We start from the raw sequence: 20,719 nt of genomic DNA on the forward strand, positions 1-20,719 counted from the left end.
AAGGGTGAAACATTCAGTCAGAGATTCAATGCCTGGAGGCTGAATTTTCACAGCCAGATAGCAGGGCTACTAGAGAGGCCCAGCACAGGGCTACAAGGATTAGGGATACCTTGAGGGGGGAATTTGAGGCTGAAAGCCGACAGTAATGTTTGGTGCCTTGCACGGGAGTGAAGTGCAGTGGTTACAATGTTAGTAGAAATCTGTTTTTCCTAAAATGATTTGCAATGCCTGTTTCTTTCCTGGGATACGGTATCTTTGACTTTCTGCAATAATAAAGACTGTTTTCAAAGCCAAGAATTCATTTATTGAAAAGAAAATAACTTTCTTGACAGACACACAACATTTTGGGAACCTAAAAGGGCAGGGGAGTAGGGTGGTGAACTGTACAGTCAGAGGTTTGAATATGTCCTGTCTGGAGTGCTGTGCAATGACTGCTGCACTTCAGGATGAAAATACTGCATGGTAATGGGGGTTGAGTGCAGAGGGTAAGGGTCTTAGTTCTCAGGGCTGGTTGGTGAACGTACAAGTGTTGGGGGCAGCTGGTGGTGGTAAGATCCTGGATGCTGGGCAAGGGGGTTTGGAGCTGACTTTGGGGCACAAGGGAAAGAGCTTTGGGACGGGGGGAAGGGGGGGCGGCATGGTAATGCTCTGCCTGCATGGCTACGAGCGCCTGGATAGAGTCCGCTTGGCGCGCCTGGATGCTTATCAGCTGCTTCATGCTTTTCTTCTTAGCCGCTGCGTTTCTCTGGCGGAGCCTGCTTTCCCTTTCCCTCCAGTCCTGCAGTTTTTTACTCTCTCTTGCAGACTAATCCATAACTGCTTTCAGCATGTTGTCTTTGCTTTTTCACGGCTTCTTCCTGAGGTTTTGTAGCCTCTGAGCAGTCACTGACACGGGCATTCGAGTAGTCAAGGACACTTTTCGAAACACAAAAATGGCAACAGTTAACACAAGCTGCATTGTTTATGATCTCACCCAAACAGTTATTCCCACAGAGTGAAGGAGTTTACAGTCTTCACTTTAGCATACTTTACCCATACCAAACAGAGCGCACATAACCCACAGGAGCAAAGAAGTGGTGAGTAAGGGGGAATGATTGCTTCAGGGCTGTGCAGGGGTTTCTGGTCGTTGGGGAAAGCAAACTGCTGCAGGGGGCATCTACACTGAACAGTCTCCCAATATTTTCCACAGGAGTTAATCCTGGAAGATATTTCGCTGCTGTGGGTTACCTGGGAAGAGCGGGAGGGTCTTCTACAGCAATGCGGATTCCACCCTGGCCCCTATGCAGCTTGCCTGTATGCAGCAATGGTCCCTCCCCCACCCCTCGCGGCACAGTGGCACGGATGCGTTAGCCTGACTGGGACAAGGACCACAGTAGCTCTCCCTATAAACTTGTGCAAGCGCATTGCCCACGCTCTGGCTGAAACTTTTGAAGAGATTACCGAGGCCAATTACCGTGAGGTGATAGACCACATCAATGGGCTATTCCACATCTATGCATGCATGCAGCCCTAACCCCCCTGTCATAAACAGATAGCTAAGGATTAATGTTCTTTTACCTGGAAAGGAGTAACCTGAAACACCTGACCAGAGGACCAATCATGGTCTCTCTGGATTAAGGTGACAAATACAGGGTCAGTTGCTTAAAAGAAATATGAATAAACAGCCTTATTCAAAAGAACACAATTCAAAACACTTCCAGCAACTATACACATGTAAATACAAAATAAAAACCATATAAATCACTATCTTATCTTTTGTACTTACAACTGGGAAACAGAAGATTAGAAAAGCAGGAAGCAGAAAAATCCTCTCATAGCCGAGAGAGTACAGGCAGAAGACAAAGAACAAAGAACTCCCACACAAACTTCCCTCCTCCCAGATTTGAAAAAGTCTTGTTTCCTGATTGGTCCTCTGGTCAGGTGTTTCAGGTTACTCCTTTCCAGGTAAAAGAACATTAACCCTTAGCTATCTGTTTATGACGAGGTGATAGACCACATCAGTGGGCTATTCCACATCTATGCATGCGTGCATGCAGCCCTAACCCCCCTCCCCTCCTCTCCCGAAACATTTCCATACTGAAAATAAAAGCTGCTTACTGGTAACCTGCTCCTCTGCTTGTCCTTCACCAACAAGTTCCAGCTGCTGCGACTGGCTACCTTCCGCCTGGCTTGAGAAGAGCTCCTGGCTGCATGCCCTCCTGGGACTCCGGCGTGTCTCCCCCCACCCTAGTACCCTCACTCTCGGTTACCTTCCTACCCTTCCTCCTCTTCCCCCCCCCCCCCCCCCCCCCGAAGTGTCCATCGTGGTCGTTGAATTGGTGGGGTCAACCCCAAGTATCGCGTCCAGCTCCTTGTAAAATGGCAGGTCGTGGGAGCTGCGCTGGAGCGGCGGTTTCTCTCGCGGGCTTTGCAATAGGCACTCCGCAGCTCCTTCACTTTAACCCTGCACTGCACTGCATCCCGGTCATGGCCCCTTTCCATCATGGCCTTTGATATCTGCCCATAGGGATCATAATTCCTAAGTCTGGAGCGCAGCTGTGACTGCACAGCTGCCTCGCCCCAAACACTGATGAGGTCCATCAACTCGCCATTGCTCCATGCTGGGGCTCGTTTGGCGCATGGAGGCATGGTCACCTGGAAAGATTCACTGATTGCACTCCACACCTGGCTGAGCAATCAGGAAGGGGATTTTTAAAATTCCCAGGGCATTTAAAGGGCGGGTCACCTGAGGCCAGGGAAGTAGAGTGCAAACTGATGAGCAAAGTGGCTGAACAGGCATTCTGGGATACCTCTGGATACCTCGGAGTCCAGTTACAGCACTTTTGGTGGCCACACTGGCGGAGCAGCGCTGCATCACCAGCGCTGCAATCCCTATACCCCAGGCAGAGCAGGAGTACAGCCAGCGCTGCAGCCAGGGAGATGCAGCGCTGTATGTGCCTTGCAAGTGTGGATGGTGAGTAAGTTGCAGCGCTGTAAACCCACCACCAGCACTGCAACTCTCCAGTGTAGCTGTGGCCTGAAACATATTGTGGGCTGATTCAGCTCCTGTTGAAGTTAATTGGAGCTTTTCCATTAACTTAACTGAGAACTGGATCACACCCTTGGAGAGACGGATTTGGTGGAGAGACAGTTGAGCAGAATCTGAATCTGAATTGTGCCTCTCCCTTCAGACTCTAGATGTGATCCATACTAGAAACACACTGCTACACTTGTTTTAATTTTTGTCTAATCTTCAGTCTCCTGTTTGTATTATCTGATTATCAGCTCCAGGACTTGCATCCCAAAAGTTTGTTTTAGCAATATAATTTTCAGAGGTAAAAAATGTATTTTGTGTGACTATCTTATTTGCTCTAGCTGTGATGTCACTTTGGGGGAAATTCATCTGATAAGAAGCTAGTCAGCTATCTCAAAAATGGGATTTGGGAAGATAACAGACAAAAAGTAAAATGTTACTGGGATGCAGGAAGGAGACTACTGTCTACTATGTCGCAACACAGTAGAACTCACCATGTGACTATTCATTTTTTTTGTATGGACAGAATGAATCTATTTGTCTATAGTGGAGCTTGGGTGTGATTCCCAGCACATGTAGATGTACCCATATTACTCCGCTTGAGCTAGCTTGCTCAGAAATAACACTGAAGCTGGAGTAGAATGGGCGGTGGCGTGGGTTAGCTGTCTGAGTACATAGCCAGAGGGCCCAGACAGGTACATACTTTGGGCAGCTAGCCTGTACTACTCCAGTTACACTGTGATTTTTCACATACTAGCTCAAGCAGAGCTAGCACTGGTATGTCTGTGTAAACTGGGAATCCACCCCCGCCAGCTCCAAGTATGAGGTAGCCTAAGTGACAATATTACAGGACTGATAGCATCATTCTGTAATGTAAGAGTATAGTTTAGCTCCACCTGCACAGCAAAGAACACTGGTAAAGTATCTTTGGGGCATGTGCTTGCTTAAATGTAACAGTCTGTGAATGTGAAGTGTGCATGTTACCTTAACATTGACAGCAAAACCTTTCAGTTGTGTTACATAACTAAAATATTGATGAAGCATGGGGGTTGGTATGAGAAGACTCCGAAATCCTAGCTCAGAGAACTGCAGTGAAGGAGCATGAAAAGCATTTGTGGGGACTTACTAGAACTTGTGCAGATTCAGTTAAAAGAAGTAATATTTAGCTCTTATTTCTAATAGTTCTTAGTGCTTTATATAGAAGAGTAAATACTATCCTCCTCTAACAGATAGGGGAAAGGGCACAGAAGTGAACTGACTTGTCCATGATGACTCAGCTGATGGGTGAATTATTAAAAGAAATCCATTTCTCCTTTGGCTCCCTCCCCAGCTGTAATAGTTTAAAACGACAAAGACAAAATGGAAATCATTCTTCCAGGCTTTTGAAAACTTTATCTGAGTATAGAATTCATTAGATAACTTTAGTGTCACTGCTTTATTTGGAAAAGCACACTATAGAGTATACTATGTTGGGGGGAGGAATCAGTCATTCTGGGAGCAGTCCTTCAATCCTTTTGAAGTGAGTGGCAGTAGATTAAGTCTAGATCTCTCCCAAATGCAATCAAAGGGCCTGCTGCTATAAAATTCAAGTGCTTGTGGTATTCTGACTCCCTGCCAGTGCTGCTTCCTGCTCCTTATTCCCTATAGTGAAGACCCAAATATTCTGATAGTGGCCTTTTCCCTACTATGGATCCAGATTTTTGCAAGCTTGCTAACCCACCTTCAGTGCTGGACCCAGATCTGAAGATTCATGGATATTGCCTTAACCCATGGTGTATGGAAAAGTTGCTTAATTAGGGTGGCTAACTTCATGAAGCTTTGGACTCTGACAGAGAAAAGGATTAATGACTTGTACTACTTGGAGGGTTTCAGAATATTAAGTAATACAGACAGTTAAGTTGATAACAGCATTTCAGAAGTTCACTTTATTTGATAAATTTTTTCTAATCACTGTATGCTTTTGTCAAAATTATTGTGAGTTTTCTGGAATTTAAGGGCCAAGTCTAAAATAGAAAACTTTGCTGATATGTAATGTCAGGTGTGTGATTTTTCTATTTTGCAGTGTTTCTATACTGCCAAAACCCAAGAGTAGATGCAGGTATAGCATCATAAAAGTGCTTTCGCTGATGTAACTTATTTTGCTTGGGGAACTGGCATAAGCAATATCAGAAAAAGCATTTGTGTATAACTGTGTCTACACTGCAAGGGTTTGGTATAGCTCTCCTGATAAAACTTTTCTGATGTAGACCTAGCCAAAGTATGTATTAAGAAATTCCAAGATTCTCCCTTAAAGGAAACTCTCTGGTGCAGCATTTGTTTACACATGAGTTGCTGAAAAATGTCAGATAATCAAACTGAAATAATTACTATAAAGCAGGACTCAAAAAATTAACTTCCTGGTGTTACATTAAGCTATTAAAGTAAACTAAGAGAGAACCATAGCACAACTTGGAAAATTGACTTTTAATGACTTTCCAGTGGAAAAGTCATTTCTTTGGAGGCCTAATCTCCATTGACTAGGCCTTACAATTGTCACTTTCATTTGTTAAGAGAGTGTAGTACGTATTATGTTTTTTTGTCTTCTAAAGAGAACTGAGCACTTCAATGGGGATGTTTGTAGGTATGTGAGTTTATTTAATGAGTAAGATAAATGGCAAGAGCTTCACTGATATGTAAAGTTTTGAAACATTTGTATTTAATAAATGTTTAGCAGTTCAAGGTACAAATCACTGGGTTTATGTATTTTGTCTAGTGTATGGCTGGCAAGTATGTATGACTATCTGAGGTTCAATTTACCCTTAAGTTTTACCAGCATAGCTGTCAGTAATGTGAAAAAAAAAAAATTTACAACCCTAATTGGGGGTAGATGCAATTATACCAGCAAATGGATTTTTTTGCCAGTATAATTTATTACATTTGGGGAACTGGCTCAAGCCATACCAGCAAAAGAACTCTTGGCTAGCATCAGCTGTGTCTCTGCTAGGGAGGGCTTTACCATTGTCTCTGTAGTGGTAAACCCCTTTTAAATGTAGACAAGGCCTAAGTTACTTGCTGTGGCTAAGAGGTCCACTTTTAGGGCCTAAGAAGTCTGAAGTGGTTTTCTTTCTATTTGGGGGCTATTTATTCCAAGCATAGTAGATGTAAAAATACTCAAAACTTTTTTTTAAAGCTGGATTATCCTTTCTGAATACTCAGTTATGCAAGTAACTTGCTGTCCAACCGGTTATGTTGATTCAGTTTGTTAAACATACTGCAAATTTCAAAGGTAGTCAAGTTTAGTGCTCATTTAAGACCTTTGTCCTGGCATTTCACCACATAGTTATCAAAACTGATTCATGGCCAGGATTTGTAATGGGTGCCACATCTGCCTTGTGTAATCTCTCTTCTGCATACACTCTTTTAACCTTTTTTGGCTCAGTTACTACGCATAATCTTTACTCTTTGCACTTGTTTAGCTTCTCCTTCTTTTGCTTAGTCATTGTGGATGAGCACAGATCTGACTTCTTTAAAGAACTTCTACAGTTACACAATAAATGTTTTTAAAATAATGAGAATTAGTACAATTTATAGGTCTTTTGGCACTGCCACCCTCTTGAAACTCGGTAGCAGCAACTGTTTCCTTGTGATAAATGTGAGCCAGGGTTATTTTCTTACTCGGAAGATGAGCAGTAGGCTATAATGCCGGTACACACAGCTCAGAGCTGCTAAGTGTATAAACAGAGCTTTTTTCTGCTGTGCTTCAACTATAGGGCCTTTCTCTCCATTTGGCTCAGACACTAGGAAGGAACTTGTCTGTCAGAATTTTATTAATTCATATTTCATATATAAATACAATTATCCCCAAATCTACATTAAAAACATTATGCTTGCCAAGTTGAACACTTCAAGGTTAGATGCCTATGTAACTTTGATTTGGCTCCCTAGTGTGGTTTGCATTACGGTATATGATTATATACTATTTTTTCCTCACAGCCTCCCCGTTTCATTCTGTGATTGGCTAGTTTATGCCATATTTTCATCGTTTCCATTCAGTGTTGGCCTCCAGCTTTAATTAATGTACATCACCTAAACTCTTTGCTGAATTCAATATATAATTTCTTCATAGGCATTCTCTGATGCTCTGATCATAAGATCTGACTACTGTGCCAACATTAATTAATCTTACAACATCTCTGTTGAAATTAGGTGGTAGTATCTCCATTCATAATTGGGAACTAAGGCTTAACGAGATTAAGGCTGAAAATTGTCAGTGTCCACTAGTTTAGAGAAACCCAAATTGAGACTTTTAATGCCTGATTTTTTTCAGAGTACGTACTATTTTTATAGCACATCTTCAGAGTTTAGGTCCAACTGACTTTGGCTGCAATGAGTGCCAAACACTTGGGTAGATCAGGTCCTACGTGTCTCATACTGTGATCATATGATTAGATGTCTCATCATTGCATATGCAAAAGATAAGTGAATTAAGGTTGCACAGACAACCTTAATTCTGGCATTGCCTAACATCTGAGTGCTTGACTTTGCAATTTGAAGTTTTTAACATTGTTTCGAATGTATATCTGTACACATGCTTATAGCATCTCTTATATCTCCCACCGGTTGGATAAAGTATTAAAACCTATTCTGTGGCTCTATTAAAATAAATGTTTTAACTGCAGTGATGCAAGGTACTAGTATTTACACAGTAGATTATTAAATTAAGAAGCTGTTTAGCATCTAATCGTTTATGCTGCTTCACTGCTGGGGTGCAGTTTCCCAATTCTAAGTCTAGAGCAGCAAACACTTATCACTTACATTAGATTGAGTACTTTTAGGTGTTGAAGAAAATCTTTCTGAATTGGAAAGCATGGTGTTCTCTTATTCTTATTATGGCTGAATTCCATCCCACAACTTGATTCACAGCATGATTTATTTCTACCATTTAGTAAGCACTTGTTGAGGAAACCTAGAGAACCCAGAAGAGTGTGTCTGGCTGTCTCTAAGGGGAGTGGGATGAGGAAGTAGTATGTTGTGTCACAGATAGGGCCCTACCAAATTCATGGGCCATTTTGGTCAATTTACGGTTTAATAGGTTTTAAACATCGTAAATGTAATGATTTCAGATATTTAAATCTGATATTTCAGTGTTGTAACTGTAGGGGTCCTATCCCCAAAGGGGGGTTGTGGGATGGTCACAAGATTATTGTAGGGGGGGTCTTGGTATTGTCACCCTTCTGAACTACTGTTAGTGGCAGCACTGGCTTCAGAGCTGGGCAGCTATAGAGCAGCTCTGAAGGCAGCAACGGCACAGAAGTAAGGATGGCATGGTATGTTGTTTGCTACCCTTTCTTCTGCACTGCCGCCTTGAGAGCTGGGATCTGTTCCCTTGCCACCCAGCTCTGAAGGCACTGCAGAAGTCAGGTGCAATACCCTGACCCCCTTACAATAACCTTGCAATCCCCCCACAAACCACTTTTGGGTCAGGCACCTCCAGTTTGAAAAATGCTGATTTCCCCAGTGAAATCTGTATATATAAGGTACAAGTACAAAAGACCAGATTTCGTGGGGAAAAACAGATTTCCACGGTCCGTGATGCGTTTTCATGTCCGTAAATTTGGTAGGGTCCAGTCATACATACTGGTTTGTGATTTGGGTTCAGTGTAACTTAATACCAATTACATATAAGTCCAGTTGTCCATATCTGCAGAGAAGTGTGAATGGATATTGAGAGAACAGTTCTCATTCTTTTTCCTCCCTGTGGTACATCCAGAATAGTTTAAATGAAAAGTCAGAGGAAACTTGCATTGCTTTGGCTCTGCTCCTCTCTTGTGACTAAGGCCATGGCTACACTGGCGCTTTACAGCGTTGCAACTTTCGCACTCAGGGGTGTGAAAAAAACACACCTCTGAGTGCTGCAAGATACAGCACTGTAAAGCCTCAGTGTAAACAGTGCTGCAGCGCTGGGAGTGCGGCTCCCAGCACTGCAAGCTACACCCGTAGATGATGTGGAGTATTGGCAGTGCTGGGAGAGCTCTCTCCCAGCGCTGGCGCTGCGACGCGCTCGAAATTTCGAAGCGCTGCCGCAGCAGCGCTTTGAACTGCAAGTGTAGCCGTTCCCTAAGTAGAAAACTCATTCTCCAGTAACCTGAGGGCATCTTACCTGAGCGCTGATTTTGCTTTTTAAAAGTGTCATCAACTGTGCATTTCAGATTAACTCTGCCTTGCTGTTCTTGGACACTGTCAGCTGAAATTTCACTGGTCTGGCTTGTACTGCTTATAGTTATCAGAAATAACTAAGGCAGAGAAGAGAATTCTCTTTTTCAGGATTAGAACATTTGATAGGTCTTGTGCACAGCAGTAGCAGATTTTTTTCATAAAGAAAATCTGGTTGTGAAGCCACATCGGCAGGGAGAATTGAGAAGATGGAAGCATTTTTAATGCCAGCAAATCCTTTGCGTTACATTGTGTAGCTATAAGAGTTTGAGGTAACATTTTCAAAGCAAGTCTCTAGTTTTGGTTTACAGGTACTAGAGAGACTCTAAAGTTAGATAAAGCTTTAATAAAGTGAAAAATCATTTGTTGCCCCCATTATTGAAGTCCGTAGCGTGTAGTACGTTAGGATTTGTTTCAGCTGTCACAAGTGTAAATAATCCCAATGTAGGAAAGCTGTGTAGTATTGTTTAAAGTTAATTTGCATATGTATTTAACTTTCTGTTATGCCTTGACTAGTTCTGTCAGGAATGTCAGATGCTGCTTCTAGCAATTGTAGTCATCCAGGTGGAAGATTGAATGAAGAAATTATAGTTTAGAATGTAGGGAAGAAATCAGTTTTGCAAAAGGTAATTGGGAAAAAATAAGGGAAGGATTTATTTTCACTCGTGTAACCCATGGGACTCTTTAAAATATTAAAGAAAATTGAATGTCTTTAGAACATGCCCAACACATTTTTTCATAATCAAGGTCTGGTTTGACAGCTGAAAATCCTTCCACCTCCTGTGACTTCTGGAAATACTAGTAACAGTGCATGAGATCTGAAATTTGTATTCTCTCACAGCATCCAGGTGGTGAAGAAGTCCTAAGGGAGCAAGCTGGGGGAGATGCTACTGAAAACTTTGAAGATGTTGGCCATTCCACAGATGCCAGAACGCTGTCTGAGACATTCATTATAGGGGAGCTTCATCCTGTGAGTACACAATTGGTGTACAAATATTAATGTCACTACAATTTTCAGTGTTTAGACATTTCTGTGATAAGCACACTAAAATAGAGCTGGTAACCGTCTATGCTAGCCATACCTTATTATTTCACCACCACAGCTAACTTTGGGTGAAGCCACATTGCTTTTTCCCGCTCAGGTAGAAACTGAGAGTGAGCACTCTGAAGTGCTCAGATAATGTATCACAGTAATCATATATCAGAGGGGTAGCCGTGTTAGTCTGGATCTGTAAAAGCAGCAAGGAATCCTGTGGCACCTTATAGACTAACAGACGTTTTGGAGCATGAGCTTTCGTGGGTGACGAAGTGGGTATTTACCCACGAAAGCTCATGCTCCAGAACGTCTGTTAGTCTATAAGGTGCCACAGGATTCCTTGCTGCTTTTATAGTAATCATAGTAAGGGTACGGTTTATATCTCCTCTTTGAAATGCATTACAGCTGGGGTTTTAACTTAGGTTGACAAATAACACTACAGAGCACTAAATCATACTGCACTCTCCATCTGTACATCATGATCTCCCTAAAGATAAAATGATAATCCTTAAAATAGTATATCTGTGAATTTGTGTAAACCTTTTATAAGGAGTAGTCATCTACTGTACTGAAGAAGTATTCAAAATGATCATTAACATCTTACACAGGATATGTAAGCTGAAATTGGACAGGGTCCTGTGTAGTCCATATCTGTGCCATTTATTTGTTGGAATAGAAGTGATTTTCAGAATCTATGCTTCATTTTTAAAGTATATTTCTAGCCCTTTTAGTTGTCAAGGTAATATTGAAAACATGAGGAGAGTATAAATAATTCAGTTGTTAAAACAAGAGTTATAAATCTTTGCCTCCAGCTCCTTTTTTGATCACCATGGAAAATATAACCTGGGCATCACCTTAGATTTAGCTCTCTCATGGGTTCCTTGCATCCAGGCCATGTTTAAGTCTTGCTGATTCTTTTGCAGAACATCTCTAAGATACAACCATTCCTGTTTATCCACTCAGCTAAAATTCCTCCAAACTCTTATCAACTCATGTCTCGGTTACTGAAAAAAAATCTTTTTCTCTGGCCCAGACAAATGCAGTCATGTCCCATTCACATCCATTCAGAATGCTGTTGCAAAGGTCATGTTCCTAGCCCACTGTCTCTTTGACCATCTCACCCTGTTCGTATTCCTCACTGACTCCCTTTTCTCTTTCACATCAAACATAAGCTACTTTCAAGGCCCTTCACGGCCTATCCCAACACTCCTTTGCTCTGATGCCCAGAAAAATTGGTCAATGTTCAGATTCGCTGGTGTGTTGATGCCACTGCCTATTGTGTTGACCAGTATTGTTTCCTTGTAATCCTTCTTTTGTCTGTACCCATCTCTGGTCTCTTAATTTACTTTGAGAACCTTTCTTTTTTGTTCTGCTTCTACTTGTACATCACCTTGTACAGTGACATCCTGGTCCATAACTAGGGCTCCTAGTTGCTGTGGTGGTGCTACTACTACTAAAATGATCCCTGAGGCTGGAGAAAATTTGGAAGAACAAATCTAAGGTGAGCTGATGCACTCATCATGGGTTATTCTGAAACAAAGATGACTATCAACATGAATTATTTTATTTTTGGGTATTGTAGTAGACATATGCAGCCCATAGTGCTAACTCTAAACTGCTTCACACCTCATGTAAAAGACCCAGCTGTCCCTCACTTCACTGCCAATCTCCAGGTTCTGTCATCTTGACAACTTCTGTGATTTTGTTATGCACACGGTTATCTGAGGTATAACAAACAGGAAACACTGGCTTCAAACTGTGTGTGGTTCATAATTTATGCTTTTATAAAGTGCCTTTTAAAAACTTTTTTCATCTGTTGCCTTAGGGTGCTGTATAATTCAGGGCCATTGCAACAGAATGCCACAAAGCACAGCGGCCTTGATTAGTTTGCATCTATCTATTGTACGTGTGTGGATGGTGGAAGGCGCTATCAAATCAGGGTAATTCAGTTTGTTATGCAGTAGACTAAAGACATGTATCTTTTAGAAACATAGGAAATGTAAATCTGCTGGTGCATAGAATTTTGAAATGCATTGGAGAGTTGCATTCAGTTGAATAAGGAAACATTCTGGGACTTATTTATAAGCAAATGATGTCGTCGTCATCACTTCCATAACTGCATTGGTCATCGGGCATCATCACTGATGAGAAATCAGCTAACTGTCTCCACCCCTGACGATTGTGTGTCAGTGCTTGAGTATCCACGAAGTCCATTCCTGTCCACTCTTTTATGTTGTAATTTATCTTTTCTGTCTACCTCTTCTTCTCTTCCCGTGTACTGTCCCTTGGAAAATGGTCTTGGATAGGCCAGATCTTGTTACATGGCCATAGCTTGCACTTCAGCTTGCACTTCGTGGTCGTGAGGAGGTCTTCATATGACCCAGTGCATTGAGTGATGATGTTACAGACCTCATAGTGACGTGGTTGAAGTAGGAGATGCCTAGGATTTTACCAGAGTATCTCCTCTCTACTACCTGTATTTTCCATTCAAGTTCGTCCATAAGGGTCCATGTCTCACATGCATACAGAAAAATGGAAATGACCATTGCATGTAGCAGTTTCAGTTTGGATTCTAGGGAGATGTTCTTATTCATCCAAATTCGCTTTAGCTTTGCCGCTGCTGCTGCTGCTGCTTGCACAATTCTTTCCAGAATTTCTGACTTTGATCCTTCATCGATGATGATTGCCCTCAAATACTTGAACTATTTCACTGTCTCTAGCTCTTGTCCGCTGATGGGGATATGTGAGCTTATCCAGTCACATACGTTTGTTGGCAGCTTGATTTTCTCTGCACTGATTTCCATGCCGTATTTTGCGGAGGTTTCATCCAATCATTTCACAAGGTTGGCTAGTTCATCTTCGCTTCCTGCCAGGTCATCAATGTAATCAGCGAACCGAAGATTTGAGATTGTTCGCCCCCAATGCTGACTGTGCATATATGATCATCTAGGGCATCAGTCATTATGTGTCCAAGTAGATGTTACAGTGTGCGTGAAAGAAGGCAGCCTTGCCGGACTCCAACAGTGGTGCGAAACCACTTTCCTATTGTGCCATTGACGAGAACTGCACTGCTGGCCTTGGCATATAGTTGTTTAATGGTAAGAATAAGCTTAGGACTAACATTGTACTACTTCGTGGTTGCCTAGAGAGCTTCATGCCATACTCTGTCAAATGCCTTCTTGAAGTTGTCAAAGACATGTTAGATGTCCTGCTGGTGTTGTAAGTACTTCTCACGTAGAACATGAAGGTTGAAAATCTGTTCTGTGGTACTTCTTCCAGCATGAAGGCCAGCTTGTTCTTCAGTGATACTCTCCGTTTGTGGCTTCAGTTTGTTCAAGATGACTTTCAACATCGCTTTGCTGGGATGGCTAATTAAGCTTATGGTCCAGTAATTTTGACACAATTGCAGGTTCTTTCTTTGGCAGAGTGATTATTAGTGACTTGTCCATGTGGAGGTCCACTCACTGGTCTGCCAGTTCTTGCTGCAGATCTTGGTGAGTACATCTATTACTATTTCTCCTCTGAATTTCATCTGTTTGGCTGGGATATTGTCAATACATGTAGCCTTTCTGTTCTTGAGTGATTTCACAGCTGTCTGCACTTCTTCACACAGTACTGGAAAGTCATCCTTCTCTGACTCTGGGCTATCTAGGACACTAGGATCTCCATTTGTCTGGTGGTTGTAGTTTATCCACCTATTCATGATGTTCCTTTCTTCTGTAAGACTGTTCCCTTTTTTGTCTTGAATTGTGTTAGCTTTGGTCCATCTTTCCTTTGTCAAATCCTTTACAATCTGGTGTCAAGTATCAGAGGGGTAGCTGTGTTAATCTGGATCTGTAAAAGCAGCAAAGAGTCATGTGGCACCTTATAGACTAACAGACGTATTGGAGCGTGAGCTTTCGTGGGTGAATACGAAGCATTCAGCGAAGTGGGTATTCACCCACAAAAGCTCATGCCCCAATACATCTGTTAGCCTATAAGGTGCCACAGGACTCTTTGCTGCTTTTACAACCTGGAAGGCTCATTTGCTATTTTTATTATTGATACACTGTTCAATTTTAGAGCATCATTTTTTAATCCATATCTCCTTGGCCACCTTCATTACTTTTATCTTTCTGCTAGTCGCTCTGTATTTATCAGCTCCGTCAGTGCTGTTCTTGTCTCTTATGTTCTCTTCTAATGTCACACATCTGTAGCGTTTCATTTGTGACCCATGGTTTTGTCACCTTGCGATATTTCCCAAGGATGTCCATTGCTGCCTCATTCATTAGTGTTGAAACTGTTGGTCATTGTTTCTGTCTTCCTCTAGAGCAAGCAGTGGGGCAAAATTTTCTGCCCATCATTGCTTGGAATGACTCTGCAGTGTTTCGGTCTCTGAGTCTTTCCAAGTCAAACTTGGTTCTGGTGAGTTTTGGCCTGACAATTTTCCTTAGATGCAGCCAAAAATTTAGCATCACAAGGTTGTGATCACTTCCAATATCAGCACCAGGGAAGTTCCTTGTCTTAGCTCTGTTAATCCCAGAACAAAATCGGTTTTGCACCACGATGTAGTTGATCTGGCTGTGATTTAGACCGTTAGGTATGTGCCATATTGATCATCTGCATGCTTTATGTGCTCCTAATGTGTTTGCAAGATCCAGAGTGTTATAGCTGACAAACTCCAACAGCCTCAATCTTCTCTCATTGGTTATCGCATTACAGAATGGCAAGATTATTGTGGCCCTATCTGCCTGTGCATCAGTACCTACTTTAGCATTGTAATCTCACTATACAATCAGGATATCTTTCTTGTGTACCTTATCCATGATGTCTTTGGAGCCATTTGTAAAAATCTTCAGTTTGCTCATTGTCAGTCTGTTGTAGGGGTGTAGACTTGTACCACTGCCTTTAAATGGATGGAAATAAGCCTGCTGGACATTGGACGGCATCGTAATAATGAATTCTTAATATCTTTATGCACAAGAAATCCTACGCTGTTGATGTGTTTGTCCTTTCCACTGTAATAAAGTACATAGCCTTCTTCTATGTGCCTCTCTAAAGTTCTTCCATCTGACCTCAGAGATTCCTAGGAGGTGCCAGGTGTATTGTTCCATTTTGTATGAGTTCTTTCAACCTGCCTATTTGTCTGAGTGTCCCTACATTCCATGTGGCTATGGTGATGTTATCTCTTCCACGGATCCTCTTTGTTGGGGTTACACTAGTAGTATACTTGTTGCATCCACTCTGGTGGGAGACTGATGGAGCGGTCATTATTAACCTGGGATGCAATCTATCCGATATGGACATGGTTGACTAGCTCATCACATATTGTGTCTTCGGAAAATTTCTAACCTGATGGAGCCCATCCTTCTCCCAGCAGCCCCCTTTTAGTTGCCTCTTACGAGATGCAGGAGGAACAGTGGGCCTATTCTGTCCTCAGACCCACAAACTACTAGATAACTTATGGCAGTGGAATACAGCTTCATGGTCTTAAATCTATACTGTGGAAAAAAAATTACTGGCATTGTTAACTGAAACTAGTGACCTTCTCAGAAATCCTCTTTTGTACACTTCATTCTTGTCTAATCATTTTCCCCTTATTTTCCTGCAGGATGATAGAGACAAAGTTCAGAAACCAACGGTAAGAGTCATCATTCTGAAATCTCAAATTCAGTGTTTCATCTGGACACTGAGGTTTTTTGCACACAGTGTACAGACCGAGACACAAAAGGACATGAAGGTCAAGTTTAAACTACTTTAAGGTTATTTTTCAAGTAAAGTACTGTACTTGCTGTCAAACTGTCATGGCTCTATGGTAAACATTTCCTATTGTCTAAAAATGTTTTCTTCTGTTCTTGCTAAAATCCCCCCTCTCACCAAACAAAATAGGAAATTAATTCCAGCCTCCCATTGTTTGTTTCACTGTATAGAAAGTACCACCAAATGCACAAATTAACTATTCTTTCTAGTTTTTAAATAAAAATAATCTTCAGTGTTAAGTGTAAAAGTCAAATTTTTAGGTGCAGGTTATTAAGTTGTCTTCGTTTAAGTTTTGTATGAACAGTTGTGGATAAAGCTGGTGGGTTTCTAATTACCTCAACTTTTGCAGTGTAGCTCTTGACAAAATGGGCACAACTCACAAATATTACAAGCATGACAGTTACCACATCTGTACACAATTAAGGTGAAACTAGAATAAAATTGCATCAGGTCTGAGCTAATTACACCTTCTCTATCAACACCTGAAACATTTTAGGTTAGGTAAACACAGAATACTACTACCATGGATTTTTTTTGGTGCTGCTTCTGTATTTACAGGACATGCATCCATAACAGATGCTTTTGGGTGTATCTACAATTAAAATAAAGCCACAGGAATTAGAAGTGGTGCCAGCAAGTTGGAAGTCAGCAGCAAATTATGGGAGCCAGTACTTCTTTGGATTCTGATGCTAGTACACCTGTAGGAGGTGCAGCAGAATGCCCACTAGGCAATTAGATTAAACTATGCAATCTTGCTTACTAATTCTCTTCCAATACATAGTTTCCTGGAGACTTACCCACCCAGTCAGGGATGTCTTGGTGCAATTATAAAGAGAGCACTAACTTTGTGAGCCCCTCAAATAATTTGCTTTGAAAAAAGTATACATTTCCTATTACTCTCTAAAAAAGTTTTAAAAGTACTCTAGTAACATTAATTCACCAACTGTCTAGATGTTTAACAACTAAACTATGTATTCTATACAAGATTCCAAGATTATCTGAAGCCTGTTATGTCTCTAGAGTGAGTGTGAAGCTCTGGAACAGCAAGCATAATGGAGGGCATTTTTTGTTCAGAATATCACTGGGTTTTGCGATCTGTTACCCTCCAGTTTTTAAGTTTTCTGTCACTTTTACTTTACAGATTACACCCACCTGGTGCATAGCTACAGTAAGGCATGTATCTGTGCCATGTCAAGATTCCTAGAGCAGGAATTCTCAACCTTTTTCTTTGAGGCCCTCCCAACATGCTATAAAAACTCAGGGTTTCAGCTGGGGAAAATGGGGGGCAAGCTTGGGGTTCTAGGCTTCAGCTGCCTGGCAGGGGGGAGGCTTTGGGCCTTCCAGGCGCCCCATGGGGCGCCTGGGGCTTTGTGGCCCCCCACTTTAGAAATGCTGTCTTAGAGATTGAGATTGAAACAAGCATGGAAAGTTTAGGCCTCAAAGAATATCTAAACAGTTCAGAGTCTTGCTATAACCTTAACTGCAGACATTAGTGCAACCGCTAACTAGTAAGGGAGGGACATTAAAAAAAAACTACTTGGCAACAATTTTAGGTAACCATTTTGTTATAAATGAGTTATAAATTGCAGCAGGAAACATGGAATCAGAATGTTATCTGATTAGCAAATTACTATTGAAACTTTTAACTATAACGCTGCCTTCATCCAGGCATGAAAGCTGCATTTGTGGCTTGCTTTGGCTAGTTGTTGGGAAAAGGTACAAACAAAAGTGTTGTGATGAATCCATTTCCTTTAGCCAATTCTCTGCAGGGAGGTGGGGGAAAATTGCCACTTATGTTCAGTATTTTAGTTATGACTTTGTTTTTCAGGAAACACTTATTACCACTGTGGACTCTAATTCCAGGTATAGTATGGCTTGTAATGTCATAAATTAAAACAGAATGGTGCTTCATGGTTGCCCTTCCCTAATTCAATCAAGAAGGGGGGGGGAAATACTGTTCAGTTCAAACTACTAGCAAATAAGATGGTGGATATTAAGGGCTTATCAATGCAACGAAGTTAATTTGTAGTAAGATGAGTGAATTTAAAGCAAAAAGCCATTCCTGATGAACTCCTCTGTGTGGACACACTCATTCTAGAATAAAGAGCATTCACATAGGAATAACTTCCTGTGGAATCAAATCCTAGGAATGGATGATGTGAGGCTGTTGCCATATATAAATCCCAGATTTGCTCTCAAAACTCTCCAGGGCATCTTGTCATCTTACCATGAAGATTTTACACTTCGTCTTGAAGTTAAGATATTACCTTGTTCTAGAGAGGAGCTGGTATACTACTAATGTAGGAACTGCTTGGTGATCTTACAAGTGCTGCTGCTGTCGCTAGCTACTCTGGATGTCTTATTGATAAGCACCAGCTCAGAAAAGTCTTTTTGCTATTGTTGCTGCATCTAAGTTAAATATAAAGAGGATTCTGGGCTAAACGTAGAGCAGCACATATAGTAGAATTTAAAAATGTGCACAAATGTTCCGAGCATTTCAACACAGTCCAGCCAGAACTTAATGCATTAATACTGTTCATTACATAAAGGAATCCTGTGACTCAAGAACCTTCAATTCCTCTATTGGAAGTGATGTGGAAGTACCAAAAGTTTTTATTCGGAAAGCTTTCCTGTATCTGCTCTTCAATGGATGGCACAGTTCTGTGGTGACAAGCCATGGCCTTAAGTTTGACTGGAATCTTCTTGTTCTCCAATCAGCAAACTTATAAAAACTTTATTTCAAAGTCTAACAGTGGACACTATCATGTTGGCTGGCAAGAGCATATCACCAGCATTTAGTACTAGACTAACCTAAACACTCCCCCAGTCAGAGGCTCTTATCCTCATTTGAAGGGTGGAAAAGGAAGAGGTTACAAAGTAAACTTTATAAGCAATAAAATATCACATTTGTAATTTAGCAGCTGTTAGACATTGCATGAAAATAATTCTCACTGATTCCTTCTAGTTGGTGGACCAGTTGGGTGATCCCAGCAATAGCAGCATTTATTGTGGCCATGATGTATCATTTCTACATGGCAGAGTAAGCATCCTACTGAGAACCAATACAAGGAGAGACTGATTTGGGAAAGAAAACAAAAGCCGTCTTAACCCACTACACTTCCTGACAAAAGAATAATAGCTGAAAAGAAATTTTAAAATTGAACTTTTCCAGATAACTTTCTGTTGTACACTTTCTTCTTAATGCTACCTTTTACTCACTGTTTAAGCGCTAAAGGTAGTGTGTATATTTGTATAACACTGTTTTATTCTCTAATGAACCATTTGAGATAACACTGATTTCTGTATTACAACAGACATGTATGTACCAGCCTGAAACTTGTAACATTGCTTCTTTAATGTTTGTTAAGGCTCTGTCTGAATTTAATATGAATCCTTCAGCCCTAAATAACTATGAAAACAGGTGGGCATGTGTCCATGAGAACACTGTTCATTTTACCTTTTACCAATAATCTTGTATTCTTTGCTTGCACTCTAGCACTGCTGTCAGATCAATTGTTTTTTCTTGCTACACAAAGAAACAAATTCCATTTTTAACCTTTATTTAAAAATAAAAGAGAGAAAGCTCTGTAGCAATAGGTCTAAGGGTCTGTAAAGCTTGTAAACATACATAGTGTGTGTGTAGCCTGTACAGTGTGTGGACCTACATGTCAGGCTGTACAATGGCCTACTTAAAGGAGCTTCCTGACATCTTTGTACCTAGGACTGGTACAGAGTGCTACCATAAAAAAGCCAGATTGCTTAATTCAGTTGCTCTTTAGAAAACCATCCCTGAAGCATAGTGAAAATGAAGCTTAGGATAATGTTTATATGAAGTGTCCCAATTATTTCCCTATCTATTTTGAAAAAAAAAAAACATACAAATCAAAAGCTCTTTTATTGCTTCTGCCTTTTTGGGGGAAAATATTTTATGTAATTTCCACAACAGGTAATTTTTCTAAGTGGAGCAAAATATTGCTTTTTAGCAACCAGAGCTTTGTACTGACGTGACTATGACTTATCCTACAACTTGAGTCAAATCTTTAGGAAATCTTCAACTTAAAGCTATGGTTCCTAGTGACTGAAACTCATTGTCTAAATCTGCACTAATAACTCAGTTTACTGTGCTGCTTCTTAGTACTAAGGAAAAAAGGTAATGTACAACTTGTACTTATCATGAAATAACTCTTTGGGAGAGGAATCTTGCTGTTTGCATTTTCTGGGGCAATGTTTTTAACTTCTGATACTATATTTTTTATGTATTCGTATGCACAATATTCATGAATAAAAGCAAATCCCTGGTGTATCTTCCCATATTCCTATAAAATTGGATTTTCTGTCTCACGTGTATTAATTCCTACGCAGCAGATGGATTTTTCTCTGGGTATGTCTACACAGCAATGTAAGAGTAGGATTAGTGGGCTTCAGTCAGTTAACTCATGTCAGAATCCAGGGCTTGAGTGTCCACACTGGTTAACCTAGGTTAAGGATTTTCTCACATGTGCTTGAACTTGGGGCGCTGGGGTCCACACTGCAGTGTACAGACCTGAATCAAAATAATCCTATCCAAGAGTGTCTAGTGCCTTGCACCCCACAGTGTCTTCCCTCCAGCTCTACAAATGGATTGCATTGTGGGAAAATGTTTTCTAACTGATGGTGCTATTGATGGGACTCAGGTGCTAATAAGGCGCACATGAGTACGTAAAGTGCATAATTAGCTCTTTTGGTGGCTGTCTCAGTAG

The 20,719-nt window shown here is 41.1% G+C and overlaps 1 protein-coding gene across 1 annotated transcript in view; it reads left to right on the plus strand.

Annotated features, from left to right (window-relative positions):
- Nucleotides 1–20,309, plus strand: part of LOC115646614 (cytochrome b5-like) — a 30,999-nt gene extending 10,690 nt beyond the window's left edge. Inside the window, exons 2-5 of the mRNA XM_030552640.1 lie at nucleotides 10,047–10,175; nucleotides 15,832–15,861; nucleotides 17,809–17,843; nucleotides 18,946–20,309. Coding sequence (XP_030408500.1) covers nucleotides 10,047–10,175; nucleotides 15,832–15,861; nucleotides 17,809–17,843; nucleotides 18,946–19,024 — 273 coding nt within the window. The 3' untranslated portion in view covers nucleotides 19,025–20,309. The remainder of the gene's footprint in view (nucleotides 1–10,046; nucleotides 10,176–15,831; nucleotides 15,862–17,808; nucleotides 17,844–18,945) is intronic.
- The last annotated feature ends 410 nt before the right edge of the window (nucleotides 20,310–20,719 follow it).

This window comes from Gopherus evgoodei, chromosome 2 (genome assembly GCF_007399415.2).
Source record: "Gopherus evgoodei ecotype Sinaloan lineage chromosome 2, rGopEvg1_v1.p, whole genome shotgun sequence".
NCBI classification, from domain to species: Eukaryota; Metazoa; Chordata; order Testudines; family Testudinidae; genus Gopherus; species Gopherus evgoodei.